At 36.1% G+C, this 22,744-nt stretch overlaps 2 protein-coding genes across 2 annotated transcripts; one reads left to right on the forward strand and one right to left on the reverse strand.

Annotated features, from left to right (window-relative positions):
• Positions 1 to 207: 207 nt before the first annotated feature.
• Positions 208 to 11,658, reverse strand: edrf1 (erythroid differentiation regulatory factor 1). Its single transcript, XM_065253967.1, has 25 exons — positions 11,214 to 11,658; positions 10,697 to 10,899; positions 10,535 to 10,601; positions 10,305 to 10,430; positions 9,335 to 9,459; positions 9,106 to 9,250; positions 8,459 to 8,551; positions 7,965 to 8,086; positions 7,739 to 7,850; positions 7,514 to 7,661; positions 7,323 to 7,434; positions 6,757 to 6,868; positions 6,409 to 6,675; positions 5,808 to 5,879; positions 4,848 to 4,995; positions 4,557 to 4,748; positions 4,173 to 4,373; positions 3,831 to 4,052; positions 3,455 to 3,681; positions 2,837 to 2,995; positions 2,596 to 2,745; positions 2,369 to 2,522; positions 2,172 to 2,290; positions 1,058 to 1,233; positions 208 to 969 (listed from the first exon to the last, which is right to left on the reverse strand). Exons 1-25 carry the CDS (start codon positions 11,298 to 11,300, stop codon positions 807 to 809), a joined length of 3,702 nt encoding a protein of 1,233 aa, XP_065110039.1. The 5' UTR covers positions 11,301 to 11,658; the 3' UTR covers positions 208 to 806.
• A 715-nt stretch (positions 11,659 to 12,373) lies between these two features.
• tex36 (testis expressed 36) lies at positions 12,374 to 13,323 on the forward strand. Its single transcript, XM_065255566.1, has 4 exons — positions 12,374 to 12,496; positions 12,575 to 12,715; positions 12,854 to 12,934; positions 13,018 to 13,323. Exons 1-4 carry the CDS (start codon positions 12,446 to 12,448, stop codon positions 13,321 to 13,323), a joined length of 579 nt encoding a protein of 192 aa, XP_065111638.1. The 5' UTR covers positions 12,374 to 12,445.
• Positions 13,324 to 22,744: the final 9,421 nt, after the last annotated feature.

The following is a 22,744-nucleotide window of genomic DNA, read 5'->3' on the forward strand; positions in this document are numbered from 1 at the left end:
ACTAAAATAAAGTTTGGATAGATGTTTACTTGTTGTATTTTGATTAGCAACTAGATATTTTTGATTCTTTTTACTTTTGCTTTTTGACAAGAGTTTAGCTCAGTGTCCTAAAAAGCTATCATTGTTTAACCAGATATAAGAAATTTGTTTTTCTTTAATAGAAATGTCTTGAGTTTCATGTATAGATTAACGACAGACCAAACAATAGCGTTTTTAAAATCTTTATTGCAGACTTGTTAAAGCCAAGCAAACACAAATGACCTTAAACAATACATCGGTTGCATTGAGGCTTGCCAAAATATTGCACATTTTTGTTTTTCAATTTATCAGCTTATTCATTAACTAAAAAATGAAAAGGTCCATGAATATGTTCCAGCCCCAAGTGTGTGAAACAGCATCACAGGTTCACATTTTGTACATATTGTCTAATTAGAAATAAATATCTGCTCTACAAACAACTGTACAGTTTGGATTTCTCATCATCATTTGTTTTCATTTTAAACAAATGTCACAAAATCACTGATGAGTGTATAATGAGTCTATGTCTGCTCACATAGGACGTCCTGTAACATATACTGTATGACTATGAGCATAAGGAAAGGCACTGCTGGTGAAAGCGGTGTTCACATTTCTAAGGCTCTTTTAAAAGTTGATATCACGCCATCTTTTATAATGCCTTATTTCATCAGCTTTTATCCAAGAGCAGGATTGTTATAACTCTATCCATACATTCCCAATTAGGATAAAAAAGCCAAAGACAGGAGCGTGCTTTAGACTGTTCAAACCAGCTGGTTTATAAGTAAATCTCAAGATGTTGATTTCGTTTCTTCACTTCCTGTGGGTGGGTTCAGCTGATCCAGCAGCTCCAGATAGAGGGAAACCCGCTGGATGAGCGGGACGGACTTATCGGCCCGTAACAGCCGAGAATAGACGTTCTTGTAGGCCTTCACCTGCTCCTCTTCTTTAACACTACACATGGTAAATTCATAAAAAATTATAGGATTTCAGTAACAATGTGAAATATAAAGGTTGTGTGTATAGATGTCATATCCCTCACCTGAGTTTACGTTTACTTGCAGTACTGAGTTTCATCATCTGAAGCAGCAGGAAGGAGAAACTGGGTTCAAACACGCCCATCAACTTCACAACTTCTTCTGTGTTTAGTTCAGATGAGGAGGAACCATCTGAACCCTGGACTTCTGCAGGCTTATCCGAGTCTTCAAGAGTGAGTATCTGTCCAAAGAGTACAATAAATCAAGAAAAACACTGGGTGCATTGGACATGGTGGTTTAATTTTGTTTCTAAGCATGTTACATTTTAATACATTTGTGTATTATTTGCACATTTGAAATACACTTAAAGGATTAGTCATTTCATGTTGATGTCTTTCTTTGTTCAGTCGAGAAGAAATTATGTTTTTTGAGGAAAACATTCCAGGATTTTTCTCATTTTAATGGACTTTAATGGACCCCAACACTTAACAGTTTGAATGCAGTTTAAAATTGCAGTTTTAAAGGACTTTGCGCAATAATGGTCATATCTAGCGAAACAATTGTCATTTTTAGCAAGAAAAATAAAAAATATGCACTTTTAAACCACAACTTCTCGTCTTCCTCCTTACGTAATTGCGTAATGACGTCGAAAGGTCACGTGTTACATATATGAAACGCACATTTGCGTACCATTTTAAGCAATAAACTGACACAAAGACATTAATTAGTATCATTCGACATACAACAATGTCGGAACGCTCCTTTTTCTCCACACTTGTAAGCACTGGGGCGTAGTTTCACATACATCCTTCGTGACCTCTTGAAGTGATGACGTATTGCGTGAGGTCGCGCTGGCTCGTCACACAGCCAGAGGAAGACGAGAAGTTGTGGCCAAAAATGACAATTGTTTTGCTAGATAAGACCCTTATGTGTCGTTTGAGATCGTTTAGAGTCCTTTGAAACTGCAATTTTAAACTGCATTAAAACTGTTAAGTGTTGGCGTCCATTAAAGTCCATTAAAATGAGAAAAATCTTGGAATGTTTACCTCAAAAAACATATTTTTTTCTCGACTGAACAAAGAAAGACATCAACATTTTGGATGACATGGTGGTGAGTAAATTAATTTTTTTTTTTAAGAAAAAGGACTAATCCTTTAAACTTTGTGTGCGTGTATTTACCACTTTCTCCTCTTGCTCCATCAGTTCTTTATGGATGAGTTTGAAAGCGTGTCGAGTTTCGCGCATCGTCTCCAGAGCTCCCGTCAGAGTCTTCAGTTTGACTGCATTGCTGTTCTGACCTGGAAACAAAACATTGGAGTTTTTGCTTCTGTATCATCCTGTTTCAGCTGCGGTCTCCTATGGCGCACGTTTCTTACCTGCCATGGTGAACTCAGCAAACGCCACTCTCTCCAAAAGCGTGCGTAGCAGCTCGCACGGGGCGTCGCTCAGATTCACAAAGAGACGCACGGCTTTACTGTAATGCTGCTCCGCCTGAGCCTTGTGTTGCTTCCGGATGCTTTCGTCTCCAACCTGAGAGAAAAGACAGTTTGAGTGTGCTACAAAACACAGCATTGTAAGTTAACATCTGCATCTGATCGTGTACCTGGTTACGGTAACAGCTGTGGTACATTGAAGCCAGTCTGTGATGGATAGTCGCCGCTCTGTACTGGTATAGCGGCTGGCGGGCGGATTCTGTCTGGAGATCGCAGTACCGCAGGGACTTCATCATGGTCTCTGTGACCTCCCTCTCGATCTGAAACACATCACGATCACATCAAATCGTATCGTCTTAGGCTGATGGCAGTGTGTGTTTTGTGAGAATAAAGTCTGTGTGTGTGTGGTACCTGCTCTTGTGCTTTACGGGACAGTGGAGCGTAATCCTGCAGAAGTGTGGCCAAAGTGAAATACGTTGTCGAAAGTTCCCAGTTAACAGAATCCCAGACTGCAGGATGACTGTCTCTGCAACCCAGGGACTTCAGGGCTTTCTGATAGTATTCAATCGCCTAAATGTGACACAGACAGATATTAGTATATCAGAAGAGGACAATCCCATTTTTACTGCTAATATAAACATGTGCAACATTTATCAGGATCTCTTGACAGAAATTCAATATAATATGCATAACTATATTATCAGTGGTGTATAAAGGACCCTGCAAAATTAAAGGTATTGTTTTTGAAGTCGCCATTTCGCGCCATCATGTTTCTACAGTAGCCCTAAACAGACAAATAGTTTGATAGATCGCGTTTTAGTTACTATGTTGTCTCAGACGATGACGTGTTTGTTCTGTGGCAGACCAATCACAGCGCTTGCAGTTCACGTAGCATTGATGTACTGTTACATTTTGGGAGACGTGCTAGTCAGGATACCCTGTATGCTAATGCATAGAGTTCACGTGTCTCTGCGTAGGCTACGTCGTACAATCGTAAAAAGCCCGCTTTAGATGTGTGTAAATTTGTACCTTATTGTAGTATAAAGCCTCTTCGGGTGAGAACTCCCCACGGCTTCGCTCCGATGTCACGACACAGTGAGCCTGTGCGCAGATGCGCATGAGACGCCCAATGTTACACAGCAGCAGGGACGTGTTCACTGAGTCTGAAATTGCTTGGAAATTTTGCATGCCCTTCTCGAAACACGAGAAACTCTTCTTCCACAACTCCTGCTCGGCCACGCACACACTCCTGCGCTCTAGAGGAATAAGAGACAAGGATAACTAATCCGTTATTCACAAACATCTTTAATGGGGCTTATCAAATAGGTTAGAGCTGTCATCATTATCGTGCTCTTCTAGGGACTGTACCAATAACTTCACCAACCTTAAAAAAAAAACTTCTCACCTCCTTCTTTCTCGGTCTGCATGGCCGCCGCTTGGTTCATGTAGAAGACGCCCATCTCGTTGCGGATGTTGCCGAGCCGTTTCAGAACCTGACCCAACTGCTCCTGTCCCAAATCTTTCAGCACTCCTGAGGCTAAAAGATCATGGGCAGCTTCATAACACTTTCTGCTGATGATCAGCTGGTACTCCAGGTCTGTGGCCAGATCGGTAGCCATGCTGAAGGCTGAAAGTGGAAAAACAAATCATCGGTCAGTATACTAATTTATAAAGACCAATATTGCGGTCGAAGTAAAACAGATGTTAAGACAGAGACTTCTAGAGGTTTGTCATCTGGTGTTCATACCCTGGCAGGAGCTCTCACGATGCAGGCAGTGTAAGATCTCCTGGTCATCTTTGGTCTGATAGTTGTACTCCTCAAGGTATGCTGCTCTGTTGGAGGCATTCTGGGCCAACATCAGCTGAACATCTCCACACAGAGACAGACACTGACAGTGAAACAAAAGCACCTGTGGGTGGAGACCACCACTGATGGAGCAATACGCATCTACAGACAGAGAGAATATACATATTTAGCCCCCAAACACCTGCCATTTGCTGTAGCACAACTAGTAAAGCACAGTGCTAGCAACACCAAGGACATGAATCTATAACCTGCAGCTGAAATCTTTTAACTACTAAGTCACACCACTGCACATTTTGTACGTTGTCAAATGCTGGACTTTCTTACCATGACACTGCAAAGCCAGTTTGATGTAGCGCAGTGCCCGGCCGTACTTCATCAGGTTGGACGCAGCATCTGACAGGATGTAGTAAGCTTTTGATGCTTTCAGGAAAAGCTGCTGTTTCACACGGTGCTGCCAGGTGCCCGGGATCATACCGGAGCGCGTCGGCACTGTTAGTTCCTCGTTACACGGACCGACTGAACCATGTAGGACAGTGAGGGAGACACAGTTAAAGACAAGGCATCACGGAAAAGGAGAAGGATCAGTCTCTGGTTGAGTATCGGAGGATTACTCACCTCTGTCCAGGAGGAGAGCGATCTCTTTCTCCACATCTCCAGCTCCTGTTTGAGATCTTTCCTCGTACTTCAGAGGAATCGGGGTGGTGGGGTCGGCGGCTGGTAGGTCACTTTCTTTCTTTATACTGCTGTCTACTGCTTTCAGACCCTACACAAAAAATCATGTTAGATATCTCGTCAATTAAGAGAAAACTATGTGATGAGTTTTTACGGCAATCCATATTTCAGCAAGGTCTACAGACACTTGTATTTTATACTTTGTTTTTTTTATACTTTGTTTGCAAGATGACTGATGTTGATTGTGTATTTATCAAGAGAGTTACCGGTTTGTATTTAGTCACCTTACTATAGGGGGAAAATAAACGTCACATGACTCAAAAGTGAAATGTGTATTACAACTAACCAGGTTGCCCGATGTCCTCACTGACACTCTTCCAAGCAAGGTCCTTTTTATTCCTGTCTTTATAGAAATAAGAACTTGTGTCGTATAGCTCCGGGTGACTGCTTACAGACAATATCAAGTGTTCCTTCAGGTTGAATGAGTGACTCCGGGCGGGGTTGCCGCCACAGCAGCAAGCAGGCTCCTGATTGGTTAACGCTGCGCGAAATTCCGCCAAAGTTCAAATTTTTTAACTCGGGCATCAGAGGCCAATTCGCGTCAAACGCAAAATGCACAAAAAGCACCATATGTGCATAGCCCGCGTACTGCGGCAGGCGCTCAATTCGGGCCATTCGAACTTGACGCACGAATGAAGCGGAATCGTGTCTTACGCGCCGCGCCAAACACCTCATCCGCACCGCGAGACCTCCTGCCGCGCGTCAACGCGTCTTCACATTGATTTAACATTGAAATCACTCGCGATTCACGCCTCTAACGCGGTTGGTGTAAACACAGCATTAGACTTTTGCACAGTACTGAATATAAAGAAAACGCACATAAACACAATCCACCGCACTTACTTTAAGAACATAGCTGAGAACCAGTCGACACTTCTCTTCTTTGTCTTGTGACACAGGAAACGAATAGTTAGGCTGAAAGAGAGCAGAAAATTAGTTATTATATAACAAAAATGTAGAAAAAATAATAAGAGAGAGATAAGAAACTAAAGAAACTAACAAGGTTTTTTTTAAAGGTGGTGCATGTAAAATTTAGCAGCATATAGTGGTGAGATTGCGAATTGCAACCAACAGCTCACCCCTCAATTTCAAAACCCACATGGTAGCCGCCACAAGACAACCATGTCGTCATCTGAGACAACGTAGGGACGAAACGCGCTATATAGAACAGTTTGTATGTTTAGGTCTACTGTATGTGGATAAAAACATCTCATTCTAAGATAATAAAAACAATACAGTTCATTATCTAAAGTCACCATTGATAATATAGTTATGTATATTATAATGCATTTCTGTCAACGAGATCCTTCTAAAAGTTACACAATGCACCTTTAAAAAGAAAGAAATCCATTTAGTCCCTCAAACACTTTCCAACAAATACATCTCAACATAACTTGACTGAACAAAAGAAACGGTTCTCCAGCATAAACATTCAACATCATACTCTGATCTGGTGAGTGCTCTTGTATTTCTCCGGAACAGACAGCTCCCCGACAGACTTTATGATAGCTACGGCTTTTGAGTCATCCTGTGGCTTAGAGGAGGTGCTGTAGGAGCATCCGTCATCTTCATCATCTTCCTCCTCCTCATCTTCATCACTGTAGCTGTCTTCAGAGCCTCCGCCCTTCAGAGATTCCCCGTCGCTCACCTCTTCATTCACATCGTCTAACTGGAAGAGTTCTGCTAGCATGTAGTGGGCAGAGGCGATGATCTACACCAGCACACGGAGAACATAATGAGAAATCACATCGGGCAAGAATAAAAGTGTAGAGAGACTTCAGTAGTTTTATACCTGTGGATGTCTCTCCTCATCCAGAAGTTTAATACAGTTGAGTAACAGAGTTCGGATTGTGCCGTAGTTCTTCCCGTTTTGGCTTTTCTTTAGGATCATGTTACTGGCAACTCTGTAATATAAAACAACACTTTGTTTGGGATACTAATGCCGACAACGGCAGGGGAACATGACAGATAGGGATGCACCGATACCACTTTTTTGGAATATGAGTACGAGTACGAGTACTTGCATTTCAGTACTTGCCGATACCGATACCAAGTACTTAATAAAAAAAACATGATTTAAATTTACAGGTAACAGCTTTAGTAATATAATTTAACAAAAAAACAAGGGACTAGTTTTCCAGTTCATTGTAAACTCTGCCTCTTTGGACAACACAAGAGGCATTAACCCCTTACACGCCGCTCAAACATAGACATTTCGCAGACCGTGGTATCGAACCCTGGTATCGGGGGACTTTTAACGAGTACTTTAGAAAATGTGGTATCGAGGCTGATACCCGATACCAGTATCGGTATCGGTGCATCCCTAATGACAGATGGTGTTATGAAGGTAAATCGTACTTGTAGAGCAGCACAGCTACAGGTAACTTGAAAGGGTTTTGGCATTTCTCCTCGGCTGCCTCTTCGCAAAGGGTTGTGAGATCGTACAACTTCACGATGTCACTTCCACTGGCTGGATAGAGGATAAAATGTTTTGTATTAGTTGTTTGTAACAATGACCTTAAATCACAATGAAATAAAGAGTGACACACCTTTGAAAAGCCAGTAGGTGTGGCCTTCTTTGGTACAGTTGGATTTTAGGAACGATAGGATATTCTGTGCAATGTCCTTCACAACTCGCGTCGAAAATCTGGAGTTCTCCAAATCTGGGATGTCCTCTGTTTTAATCATCTCATATTTCTATAAACAAGAAGATGTTCAATGCCTGCACTTATAGACATACGTTACTAACATATATTTCTATATTCTGTATTTACCTGTACGATGCCATTAACATGAAAACACATGACCAACTCTGGTACATTACACATTAAATTATCCAGCCAGTAGTCGATTCCTGTCAGGACGTTGATTGGTTTATTGTTGTCCCTGGTTGGAGAAAAATAAATCACTTTATTCATGCCATTCAGAGTAGCTACAAAATGTATACATTTTAAAACAAATTAAATGTGCTTAAAATGTGTGAAAAGGTTCAACTCTGACCTGAGTCGGAGACTGACTGCTGGGTACCGACCACCTCCAAATATTGGCATATTTGATCCCACAAGCATGTGGATGTCCTCAAAAGTCCATAATATGTTTCGGACAAAGTCGTTCTTCAAACCCTGGGACACAGAGTAACACGTTAAGTGAACCAGCATTAATGATAAGTTGTGTAATTAATATGCATCACTTTATGAAATTGCAAACTTTGTCTTTCATTGGTCAAACAAATATCTGCCCATAGCTCACATCAATAGATAAGCAAATGGTGCTATGTTGGACTGGTGGTGTCTGGCACGAACAAGCAGAGCTATGTTTTAATACTTTTCAGGGGAATTTAACCCACAAATGACTTACTTTTACTTGTCCTGGATGTTAAGCTGGTACAGGAGATAATATATTGATGTGAAAAATGACAGACAGACATCACCTTCATGCTAAATAGCTCTGAAATCATAACAATGTGAAATGTAAACAACATTTATAATTATTACCTGGCTGTTTTCTCCTTCATTGAATAATGTAGGCAGGTTCTGCTCTTTAGGAATTGAAGACACGTGACCAAAATCATAAGTGTCAACCTGCTCCTGGAAAACATAAGCGATGTGGAGGACTCAGTCCTGGAAAACTCAAAACATGTGTCTTAAAGGGGACTTTTTTAAGATGTAAAATAAATCTTGGTGTACCCCAATATGTGAAGTATCAGCTCAAAATACCATATACATAACTTATTATAGCATGTTAAAATTGCAACTTTGTAAGCGTCAGCAAAAATTATGAAATAAAAACACTGATTGCCATAATGTTGTTTTGTTGAAATTGAAACTCAATTGTGCTGTCAATTTTTTCTCTCTTTCTCCCTCTGCACTAAATGTCAGTGCCATGGTTGGATAGTGCAGATTAAGGGACGGTGTTATTATAATAAGATCCCCTTTTGACATCACAAGGGGAGCCAAATTTCAAGTACTTATTTTCCACATGCTTGCAGTGTATGGTTTACCAAAGTTATTGAGTTGATCTTTTTCACATTTTATAGGTTGATAGAAGCACTGGGGATCCAATTATATCACTTAAACATGGATAAGTCAGATTTTATTAATATGTCTCCTTTAGGAAATGAGCTAGAGAAGAAAAACTGCACCTCTTTGGGTATTGCAGGCTCCTCTGAAGCAGAAGAGGAATTGGTGAAGGTCGCAGGCCAAGACGGCCCATCACTCCCCGTCCCACAACCATCGCCTGCTGTCTGGTCTGTATCTGATGTCACGGGCACCCCATTACTGTTAATACTGAGAGAATTGTGGAAATAATACAGTCAGGTGATGGTAGCCGATGTTTTCATGGGATGGTAACTGTGTTAAAATGGTTCTCACCTGTAATAGAGAAATTTTGAGAGAATGGCTTTCTCATTCCAATGTTCTTTACTTTTCTTTTTTCTCTGCCACTTCTGGTCAATGAGACGCTGATAAAACTCCTTCAGCCATGTCCAGTCTCCGGTCTACAGTGAGAACAGTTTAAAGTTTAATAAAAATGATCTGAAAGGTATTAGATAGTCACGATCAGCATCGTGCCACCATCAGCCTTCTTGTTTAAGCAAAGTTTGAATGTCCATCCATATTTATTTTTCATTCTTTTTATTAAGATACATACATTAGCATTTCATCATTTAGGTTCAAGAGAGCCTGCAGGTTCCTGCTATTGCTCAAGTTTAAGATGAGCTCACACTTAAAGGGATAGTTCACCCAAAAATGAATTTACTTACCCTCATGTATAAATTTCTTTGTTCTGATTAAAGGGGACAATTCTTTTCTTAAATGTAAATTAAATCGTTGGTGTCCCCAGAGTATGTATGTGAAGTTTTAGCTCAAAATACCATACAGATAATTTATTTTAACATGTTAAAATTGCCACTTTGTGGGTGTGAGCAAAAATGTGCCATTTTGGGTGCATCCATTAAAATGCAAATGAGCTGATCTCTGCACTAAATGGCAGTGCTGTGGTTGAAAAGTGCAGATTAAGGGGCTGTATTATCCCCTTCTGACATCACAAGGGGAGCCAAATTTCAATGAACTATTTTTTCACATGCTTGCAGAGATTGGTTTACCAAAACTAAGTTACTGGGTTGTTCTTTTTCACATTTTCTAGGTTGATACAAGCACTGCGGACCCAATTATAGCACTTAAACATGGAGTCAATGGGGCTTCTGATCAGTTTGAATTTAATGAAGACATATATGGTCATATACCATTGCAAAAACAACACATCCAAACACTGAGGTTCTGTGATGTAGTGGTTAAGGCTCATCGCTGGTAACCAGAAGGAGCAGTGAACTTTTTCTGTTACCTGTGATGATCTCATAAACAGTTCCTGAATGTCAAGATCATCCAACAGCAGAGTGCCGCCAACTCGATGAACAGCCATGCTGACGTGAGACTTACTGTACGGGATCTTCAGCAACTTCTTAATGTTCTATTTATATAACCAATAAACATTAAACTTATTAATCTGTTCATTTATATAAACAAAGAAATAGAGTCACAGCCCCGCTAACAACAATAGAAGATCGAACTCACCTCTGAATCAGACACAACGTCAACATCATCACCAATACAGTCAATGAAGTCATACGCCATCCCAAAACTGAAATCAAAGACAACATGGACATATCAGCTTTAAAGCTCACACCTAATACAGAGGTGTAGGCTCGTTACAACTCAAAGTAAATTCAGTCATACCTAGAGAAAGGTTTGCTTTTCCGGCTAGACCCGAGCACCGTGGTCCCTGCAGGTCCCAGCTGGGCATTTTCTCTCAGCCAGTTAGCGGGAGGCAGTTTGAGGTCGGTCTTCTCCTGCAATAATGCATAGGTGCTGGGGGGCGGAGCCGCTGAATATTTCACAACTGCACGACTCTTCACTTCATTGTTGCCCAGATCCGCCCCCTACAAAATAAACAATGTTGGCACAACTGATGCAGCACATGTATACCCATAATAAAAAAATTATCTATTGTGTTTCTAGTGGGTCTTATGCGATGTTGGTTCCAAACCTGCCATATAACATCCCACCAACAGAACCCAACATATTACGAGTAGAAAGCAATTTTGGGGTTCCTTTAAAACTAATACAATTCTCATGGTTACTTTCATAAATCCTGAAAGATTTCTGTGATGCCTTGAACTGATCACTGACTACCTTGCAGTATTACATTATTGTGTAACAGTATTACTGTGACTCCAGTTACAAAGACTCAAACCTGTCTGTTGTCTTCACTGGCAGCACTGGTCTGTTCGTCCTCATCTCTCTGCTCCAACTCCGTCTTGTTATCCTGAGAGCTCATCATGTTTACCACAGTTATCCATCCAGAAAATTCACAAAACGACGAATTTGAGAATATAAAATAGCCGATTCTATCAATTTATCCTGTGATTCTTCATAAGTCTGCTTTACTGTCTACACACATACCAGTATGCATAACACCATCATGTGCTTTTATTAATATCCTGCTCGCTGTTGCAGCTTCGATATCGATATATCTGTGTGATTTTAGCTTGACACTTCAATCGATAGCACCTAGTTAGATATTAGATTAATAAAGAGTTAAATATAATTGATGTTTTGTAGATTTGAGCTCTCTATCTCATCTGGCAGCTTCTCACACTGACCACTGTAAACTTACAGAACCTCTTACCGGAAGCGGAAGTGACGTCGCGACACCGCTTTCTAGAACGGTGTAGAAAAGTGTAGAAAAAAAAAAAAAATAGAAAAGTGTAGAAACGCTGACAAATTACTACCAGTTTTAATTTAAATAATTTATAATAATAAATATAGTTTTCAATACAACTACTTAATATAATATTTAATTAAATTAATAAATGTATTAATATTCAGATAATGTTTATATTTTTTATTTTATTTACATTTTTATTTTTTAGTTTATATCACATTTTAATATTATATAAATTGATTTAAAGAAAGATTTATATATATTTAATGTAATGTAAAATATTAAAAATAAAATTAATGTTATTGTTTGTTTTAATCTTTTTTGTGTTAAAATTTCTGCTAATTATTATTTTCGTGTTTTAATAATGATGCTTTTTAGCATATATCATTTATATTTTATATAAACTGGTTTAACGGAAAATGTATAGATAATTAACATAAATTAACAAACATAAATATTACCATTAATTCTTGTTTAATCCTATTTCGATTTTTTTTGTAAAACGATATTTTTTATGTGTAAAACATAGTTTTCTTGTTATAATAATTGAGTAATTAGCATTTTAGTGTACAAAGTAAAAATATATATATAATTTCATAAATATAAATATCGACTGTGTTCCGTCGTCATGGTTACAAAACCAGCGTCTTTGCTTTTAGGCACCTGAGTTCAATCAACGAGTCAACTGCGACATTTGGGAATGTAACATTAAGTTATTTGCTTGTCTTGAAGCCATAAACATTCACATTCACATTGTAACAATGAGTAAAGGAGGCAAGAGATACTTCAACAAGAACAAGAGTCTAAACTGGGTAAGCTGAACTTATTTAACCACACATTCCTATCAATATTTAGCTCGTTTATTTAGTCTGACTGCTCTTGTTTTCCAGGTTATGCATATGCAGACACCCAAAACAGAACAAACCAGAGAACTGTGTACCAGTACAGGTTTCATGCTGGCACATGGGGTCCCTAAACCCCTGACACAAGGAGAAAAGAGATATCCCAAAATATTCATTAATCTTGAAAAGGTCAGATACGGACATCAGTCATTTAGTATAATTATAGTGTATATTTCATTGGCATGAGGGGATGTTTGGCTTACAAAAGCATAATTCTGATCAGTCACATTTAAATAATCACATTAAAAGAAAACAATTCAATTGCAGAAAACAGTGGGCAGAGACTATACATTATCAATGCATGATAATCGTCCAACTCTGCAGGACACTATTGAGGGGTATGATCAGGTAAATTTACCATATCTATTTTTGTACATCTTTTATATCTCTTTAATGTCAGTTAGTTATTTCGCCGTTGTGTATTTGTACAGGGCTTGGGGCGTAAGAAATGTCTTGATGAGAGACGACAGCATAATTCTCATTTCCGTCTATGCCAACAACACAACACCCTGCTTGGCTCAGGAAAGCAGGACCACTCTACGTATCAGACCGACTTCCTGCCCAAACAGGAAACAGAGGCCACAGGAGCCACAATTGCACGCCGCTTTCCTAAAAACCACTTAGCCCGGTCTCAAATGAATGCTTCAGCTCAGGCTGGGGAGTGCTTCATGTGGTTTGGGAAACATGACTGTTACCAGCACACTTCACTAAGTGTACTAGCCAATAGCAACCTTTAACCTATAGAGTTTTAGCAGTTAATGTTTGTGACACTGAATATGGTGCTATTTGGACATTTTTTTGACCAGCAGATGGCACTTTATTTCATTTTGACTATTTAAACCACTGATCTTGCAAGGCAATACATAAATCTAATCAAGGTAGTGTTGTATTTCTGTTTTATTTAATATAGAGAATAAATCATATTGTTAGCACAATCCAGAAGATATTTTAGAGATTTTGCAATTTTATAATTGCTAAAGGAATTTAATGCTGACCTGAGTAATGTCTCATTATTGACCATTTCATCTTGAAGGAAATTTATGAGAAATGTTCAATTAAAATCTCAGAATTTTGATTGCATCCTCTGGCAAATATAAGCATGGTTTAAAGAGCAACTATTTCATTGTTAAAAAACAACGTTATTTTGTGTATTTGGTATAATACAATGTGCTTGCGTGGTTTATGGTTAAAAAACGCATGTCGAGGTCTCCTGAAGCGAATGAGGCATTTAGTGCGGCACGGTAGACGCGGTTTTCGCCTTATTCACATGTCTAGTTCCCACAAATGACGTGAATTGAGCATTGAACTTTAGCGAAAAAAAGCGCTGCGTTGACCAATCGGGAGCTTGCTCTAGTAGTGACGTGATTACAGAAAGCAGCTAAGTCGCAGAAGCCCCTCCCATGATGCAAATTTCTGCGTGAATGTCTCAGTGACTAGAATTTCATGCACGGCTTTCACATGCGAAGGAAGCAAGTAAACTCAAAATGTTAAACGGCAAACTAGACGCGGTAGACGCGATTTTGACGCCTCAAACGCGGCTGGTGTGAACCCACGGTTTCACACCAAAGGAAATTTAAAAACGTGAATCGGACAATAGGTGCTCTTTAAGACCTTTTGTGAGACACGTGTGCCATTACTGAGGTCTAAAAAATCTGAGAAGCAAGAGACTTTAGGACAGTGAGACGAACGTGTCTATTGGATCTCCGTTTTATCTCATTGCTGTTTAGAAACAGGAGGTATTAAAATCATACATTTTATAATAGCATTATTGTCATTCAGAAGAATTTACTTGCATTTACATTTGTGTTTTACACTCTTAAAATGAAAGTTTTACATATAACATTTCATAAACCAAGAGTCCTGACCTGATGGTTAAAAGATGGGAACACATGTTATGAGGACATAGAGGGAAAATGGAAAAAGAGAAACATTTAACTCACTAGAGATTGAACAGTGCAGTGCTGCATTATCTCAAAGAGTCTCTTAAGATTGCCATTTTATTTGAGCAGGTGTTGCATTTAAAATACAGCTGTTTGTGTGTGCACCTGAAAAAAAGACCAGTGAAGAGGATCATTTGTGCCTTCTAGTACTCCTTAAATAACATGACAGCGATCCAGAGAGAGAGAGAGAGAGAGAGAGAATCTCTGTATTTGTCCCCAATGTCTTATATTCTAAAGTGCAAGCCAAGAAAATGACATCTTATAATTAAGTATTTATTGCTTTGATGGTAATGGAACATTTCTTTCATAACCAATTCATGAAATACAAGCCTGAAAAACATGTTGCCATGGTGATGGCACAAAGAATTCTCTTAACATTATTCTTTATTGTCCGACTTCTTGTAGGGACACCAATAGTCTCTCTTTTTTCTCAGTTTTTTTTAAGCTATTCAATAAGTATTTTCTTCATGTGCTTATTTATTTAAAAGTCAGACATTATCACATTTATCTCTGTTTGGACTTAACAAACATTGTATCCACAACGTATGGATTTATGAAATGAAATGCAGAATAACACTTTTCAGATCAAAGCAATCTCCTTTTGACGTTTAAACGATAAGTAGGCACCGTAAAGGAATCAATTCAGACCCTCAAGTATTCTGAGATGTCTCATTCCTGTTTCTTTTTAGATTACTCCATTAGGTTTTTCCCAGAAAAGCAATCATACAAGTTGTCAATAGAGGTGCTAGAAATCTATTAAAACAAACCTGTCGTGTTACTATGGCAACTAATGTCTCTATGACAAGGATTAATGAAAGGATCGCCAGGTGTCAAGGTACATTAGAACATTAGAATGCATTGAGTTAATAGAGCCGATTAATCTGCATAAATCAGTTCTGAATTAGAGCCTTAACTTAAGGGCATTCCAGCCTAATCACTTCATTTCACTTGCCTCATTATAATTAATATTGCCAGATAATGAATTAATAAAACAGTCTGGCGTGTTTTACATGAGGGGTCAAGGCAAATAATTTAGCCTATGTCAGTATTCAGTGATTATATAATGAGCTCATCTTAACACCAATTAACATTTTTTCCCAGACGTGTGTAAACAAATGCTGCTTTGTAGTGCAGAAATTAATTCAATCTGCAATCTAACCCTAACCTAGATTGTTTCTATCTTTGTTGACTTTGATTGTTATAATTCACAGTGCATAATGCAGTTTAGTTTTCTCCCTGTCAACACAGTCTCTTTCTTGATGGTGTTATTGTATGATATCATTCACTGCTGCTGCTTCAGCTGTACCTCTTGTTTTCAGCTTGGCTCTGTGATAACTGTCTAACCTTGAGAAATGGCTGCGGGAGACCCGTCTCACAGCAGAATATACCTTCGGTGTGATGAAATATTCATTCAAATGAGGTAGAGAGGACTTGTGCATTAGAATAAGTCATTGTTAAAGATTGCTCGCATCAGTAGAGGCGTATAATGCATCAATGTGAATAAATCACTATGAGATGTTACAACACAGAAAAACTCAGTAAGCATTGTGAGGTGACAAAGTCATGACTGATCCAACTCACTCAAGCAAAAGGTTTAAAACAAGTAAAAAAAAAAAAGGAATTAAAAAGGTCTAATTCAGAAATGCTGATTGTACAGTATGTTAAACAGGTTGTAAAAGAGGACGCTGACATTACTGGTAATATTTTATATTGCGCTCTAAGAAATTAAACTCACATGCAAAAAGGAAAAAAAATAAATAAAACAAAGACAGAACCTATGAGTGCAATGAATCTGACATGAGCTCTACTGTTTATGCTCAGAGAGGCAGAATGTAAAAGTGCTGAGTTTGGGAGAAATGTGTGTTAAGGGGATTGGAGGTGGAGGGTGGTGTATCTCTTACAAAAATGTTCCTTTGAATATAAATTTTGTAACAGGTTTCCACTTGAACATTTTCATACTTATGAGATATTTCTGGATGTGTCAAAAGTTAGATATTGATTCTGAAAATCTCTAAGAGAGAGGGAAAGAGAGAAAGAGAGGGAGCGGACTGCTATTTTCCTGCACATTCATTTTGCACTACAGATTCTGAATGCGAACAACACATACATATGTATTTAATGTACTGTCAGTGTTTATGAATCTGTGAAAGTGTTTTTATTTATTGGGCAGTCACCGTGATGTCTTTTTAAAAAATTATTTAGAGGCATGTGTTCAGATTTACAGTTTGACTATCAAATACATTCATTGACCTCTATAGTAACTGATGCAGGAAAATGGCAATACCACAGGGAGTTAAAAGAGCCCCCAAAATTTAAAATATGGGCAAAAAAACCTGTCTCTACCATCACTACAAATGTTGTTTTTTTATTTGCAGCATCTGATACATTTTGGAATATTAACAGAGCAGAGAACTTTACTACTTTATATTCTTCATACTTTACAATGGACGTCATAATCACTACTATCAATCTTACCATCAAGAGCAGTAGACAGTAAATTACATTACAGTCAGGGGCGCTGCTAAAGATTTTGGGCCCCATGAAAAGAATCTTGACAGGGCCCCCAACACAGCTGAGACTTTTTTCATATTAATTTACATAAAATCATGCGCTTTTATGGTATTTTGACTACCAATGGGGTGAGAAAAATTTACTTGAATTAAGTGTTTAAGAAAAAAGACATCTTATTTCACAATTTTTTTCTCACCCCATTGGCAGATAATTTTGATTGTTTTAAGGACAATTTTACTTAAATTGTATATTAATTTGTCTTAAAACTAGACTTATTTACTTAGGTAATTTTGCTCATCAAGAAAAAGCATCTTAATTTAAGAATTTTTAGATATTTCTACTGAAAACAAGACAAAAATACTAAGTAAGAAAGTAATTTTTTGTAGTGTTTTATTAAATATTTTTTTAAGCACCACAATTTTGGGGGCTTCTCTGGGCCCCCTCTTACTCGTGGGCCCCAAGAATCGTCATTGTTTACCCCCCCTTTACAGCGCCCCTGATTACAGTACAAGACAGTAAGTAAAAGTGTATAAAACAAGCTGGACAAGCTGTGTTTTGGTCACTTTTTAAGCTGGTCCAGCTTGACCAGCTTTGCCAGGCTGAAAGGCCCAGCTTAGACCAGCTACTGCCACCTTAAACCAGCTAAAACCAGCTACCAGCTTATGTAGGTCTTACTGTTGGATTTTTCAGTAGGGAGCCCTACTGGTTTAAGCTGGTATTGCTGGTGAAGCAAGCTGGTCTAGCTAGCTGATCTAGCTGTGTTTTGGTCACTCTTTAAGCTGGTCTAGCTGGACTTAGCTGGTTAGGCTGGAAGACCAGCTGACCCAACAGCATGACCAGCTTTGCCAGGCTGGGAAGACCAGCTCAAACCAGCTACTGCCACCTTAAACCAGCCAAAACCAGCTTATGCTGGTCTTAGCTGCATTTTTCAGTAGGGAGTGCATTCAAAGTTTACATTTTATCAGTATATGTTCCCAATGAATCAATCCCACAATCTTTACACAATTAGAGAGAAACACACAATAAGAGAGAAAACTAATTTAGTGTATTGCATAAAAATGTACAAAATTAAAAAAATGATATTGTATATATTAATTTGATTAATAGCTTAATGTATAATTTGATGTTGATTTATTTCCTAAGACAATTTTGTAAGAATAACAAACAGTCTTTATGTTGTTAGATAAAAAGCTCAACTCTTAAGCAAGTAGGCTATATTGAGACTGGGCAAACCCCAAATAAAATGCTGTGCCTTAGTATTTTTTCTGTGGAAAATATCGGTAGGAAATATCATAAGTCTTACCATAGTAAATATTAAAGTATACTATAAAATTTTCGCCATAGTATTTTTTTCTGTAGGAAATATCATTAATCTTGTGAGTCTTACCATAGTAAATATTAAAGTATACTATAACATTTTCGCCGTAGTATTTTTTTTCTGTAGGAAATATCATAAATCTTGTAAATCCTACTCTTAAATATTAAAGTATACTATAAAAGTTTCGCCTTAGTATTTTTTTCTGTAGGAAATATCATAAATCTTGTAAGTCTTACCATAGTAAATATTAAAGTATACTATAACATTTTCGCTGTAGTATTTTTTTTCTGTAGGAAATATCATAAATCTTGTAAATCCTTCTCTTAAATATTAAAGTATACTATAAAAGTTTCGCCTTAGTATTTTTTCTGTAGGAAATATCATAAATCTTGTAAGTCTTACCATAGTAAATATTAAAGTATACTATACAATTTTCGCCTTAGTATTTTATTCTGTAGGAAATATCATAAATCTTGTGAGTCTTACCATAGTAAATATTAAAGTATACTATAACATTTTCGCCGTAGTATTTTTTTTCTGTAGGAAATATCATAAATCTTGTAAATCCTACTCTTAAATATTAAAGTATACTATAAAAGTTTCGCCTTAGTATTTTTTTCTGTAGGAAATATCATAAATCTTGTAAGTCTTACCATAGTAAATATTAAAGTATACTATAACATTTTCGCCGTAGTATTTTTTTTCTGTAGGAAATATCATAAATCTTGTAAATCCTACTCTTAAATATTAAAGTATACTATAAAAGTTTCGCCTTAGTATTTTTTTCTGTAGGAAATATCATAAATCTTGTAAGTCTTACCATAGTAAATATTAAAGTATACTATAAAATTTTCGCCTTAGTATTTTTTTCTGTAGTAAATATTATAAATCTTGTGAGTCTTACCATAGTAAATATTAAAGTATACTATAAAAGTTTCGCTGTAGTATTTTTTTTCTGTAGGAAATATCATAAATCTTGTAAATCCTTCTCTTAAATATTAAAGTATACTATAAAAGTTTCGCCTTAGTATTTTTTCTGTAGGAAATATCATAAATCTTGTAAGTCTTACCATAGTAAATATTAAAGTATACTATAACATTTTCGCTGTAGTATTTTTTTTCTGTAGGAAATATCATAAATCTTGTAAATCCTACTCTTAAATATTAAAGTATACTATAAAAGTTTCGCCTTAGTATTTTTTCTGTAGGAAATATCATAAATCTTGTAAGTCTTACCATAGTAAATATTAAAGTATACTATAACATTTTCGCTGTAGTATTTTTTTTCTGTAGGAAATATCATAAATCTTGTAAATCCTTCTCTTAAATATTAAAGTATACTATAAAAGTTTCGCCTTAGTATTTTTTCTGTAGGAAATATCATAAATCTTGTAAGTCTTACCATAGTAAATATTAAAGTATACTATACAATTTTCGCCTTAGTATTTTATTCTGTAGGAAATATCATAAATCTTGTGAGTCTTACCATAGTAAATATTAAAGTATACTATAACATTTTCGCCGTAGTATTTTTTTTCTGTAGGAAATATCATAAATCTTGTAAATCCTACTCTTAAATATTAAAGTATACTATAAAAGTTTCGCCTTAGTATTTTTTTTCTGTAGGAAATATCATAAATCTTGTAAATCCTACTCTTAAATATTAAAGTATACTATAAAAGTTTCGCCTTAGTATTTTTTTCTGTAGGAAATATCATAAATCTTGTGAGTCTTACCATAGTAAATATTAAAGTATACTATAACATTTTCGCCGTAGTATTTTTTTTCTGTAGGAAATATCATAAATCTTGTAAATCCTACTCTTAAATATTAAAGTATACTATAAAAGTTTTGCCTTAGTATTTTTTTCTGTAGGAAATATCATTAATCTTGTGAGTCTTACCATAGTAAATATTAAAGTATACTATAACATTTTCGCCGTAGTATTTTTTTTCTGTAGGAAATATCATAAATCTTGTAAATCCTACTCTTAAATATTAAAGTATACTATAAAAGTTTCGCCTTAGTATTTTTTTCTGTAGGAAATATCATTAATCTTGTGAGTCTTACCATAGTAAATATTAAAGTATACTATAACATTTTCGCCGTAGTATTTTTTTTCTGTAGGAAATATCATAAATCTTGTAAATCCTACTCTTAAATATTAAAGTATACTATAAAAGTTTCGCCTTAGTATTTTATTCTGTAGGAAATATCATAAATCTTGTGAGTCTTACCATAGTAAATATTAAAGTATACTATAACATTTTCGCCGTAGTATTTTTTTTCTGTAGGAAATATCATAAATCTTGTAAATCCTACTCTTAAATATTAAAGTATACTATAAAAGTTTCGCCTTAGTATTTTTTTCTGTAGGAAATATCATAAATCTTGTAAGTCTTACCATAGTAAATATTAAAGTATACTATAACATTTTCGCTGTAGTATTTTTTTTCTGTAGGAAATATCATAAATCTTGTAAATCCTTCTCTTAAATATTAAAGTATACTATAAAAGTTTCGCCTTAGTATTTTTTCTGTAGGAAATATCATAAATCTTGTAAGTCTTACCATAGTAAATATTAAAGTATACTATACAATTTTCGCCTTAGTATTTTATTCTGTAGGAAATATCATAAATCTTGTGAGTCTTACCATAGTAAATATTAAAGTATACTATAACATTTTCGCCGTAGTATTTTTTTTCTGTAGGAAATATCATAAATCTTGTAAATCCTACTCTTAAATATTAAAGTATACTATAAAAGTTTTGCCTTAGTATTTTTTTCTGTAGGAAATATCATAAATCTTGTAAGTCTTACCATAGTAAATATTAAAGTATACTATAACATTTTCGCCGTAGTATTTTTTTTCTGTAGGAAATATCATAAATCTTGTAAATCCTACTCTTAAATATTAAAGTATACTATAAAAGTTTCGCCTTAGTATTTTTTTCTGTAGGAAATATCATAAATCTTGTAAGTCTTACCATAGTAAATATTAAAGTATACTATAAAATTTTCGCCTTAGTATTTTTTTCTGTAGTAAATATTATAAATCTTGTGAGTCTTACCATAGTAAATATTAAAGTATACTATAACATTTTCGCTGTAGTATTTTTTTTCTGTAGGAAATATCATAAATCTTGTAAATCCTTCTCTTAAATATTAAAGTATACTATAAAAGTTTCGCCTTAGTATTTTTTCTGTAGGAAATATCATAAATCTTGTAAGCAGAGATGTATAGTAACGAAGTAGAACTACTTCACTACTGTACTTAAGTACTAAAAGACAGTATCTGTACTCTACTGAAGTATTATTTTTTTCTCCTACTTCCACTTTTACTTCAGTACATTTTTTCTTTGAGTTTAATACTTTTACTCCAATACATTTTTTTTGTGCTGCATAGTTACTCGTTACTCTCAAATGTTACGAATCATGGTCACATGGTGGTCTGAACCAATTGGAGATAGTAAAGGGCGACCCCTCCCGACCTCTCACTCACAAATATGAGCCAGGGTTGTTGACAAATGTGAAGCGAAGAGAGAACCAAAGTGCGCGAGAAAGACAGAGAGAGAGAGAATGCGCAAGAAAGGGCGAGTGTGCGCGAAAGAAGGAAACCTAAATTCAATGAAACACCTTGTACCTTTACCTATTACCATTTTATCGACTAATATTTCATTAATTCTGAATTCTCTATCGCCATATCAGTTAAATTAATCTGAATTATCTGAACATTCATGTCCTTGTACTCCTGCTACAGCCAAAGGAATTGTAAGTGTCCTTTAGCTTAAACATTTGAAATAATATAAACAATATTATATTCAAACTTTTGACTGTTTTCTTTAATAACTACATTACACAATACTTGTACTTTTACTTTCAGTACTTGAGTAGTATATTTTAAAATAAACTACTTGCAATACTTAAGTACAAAACATGTTTAATACTTTAGTACTTCCACTTAAGTGCTGTGCTTAAAGAGCACTTCAACTTCTACTCAAGTCACTTTTTTGATAGAGCACTTGTACTTTTACTCAAGTCTGGGTCGCTAGTACTTTATACATCTCTGCTTGTAAGTCTTACCATAGTAAATATTAAAGTATACTATACAATTTTCGCCTTAGTATTTTATTCTGTAGGAAATATCATAAATCTTGTGAGTCTTACCATAGTAAATATTAAAGTATACTATAACATTTTCGCCGTAGTATTTTTTTTCTGTAGGAAATATCATAAATCTTGTAAATCCTACTCTTAAATATTAAAGTATACTATAAAAGTTTCGCCTTAGTATTTTTTTTCTGTAGGAAATATCATAAATCTTGTGAGTCTTACCATAGTAAATATTAAAGTATACTATAACATTTTCGCCGTAGTATTTTTTTTCT

The sequence above is a fragment of the Paramisgurnus dabryanus genome, chromosome 17 (assembly GCF_030506205.2).
Source record: "Paramisgurnus dabryanus chromosome 17, PD_genome_1.1, whole genome shotgun sequence".
NCBI classification, from domain to species: Eukaryota; Metazoa; Chordata; class Actinopteri; order Cypriniformes; family Cobitidae; genus Paramisgurnus; species Paramisgurnus dabryanus.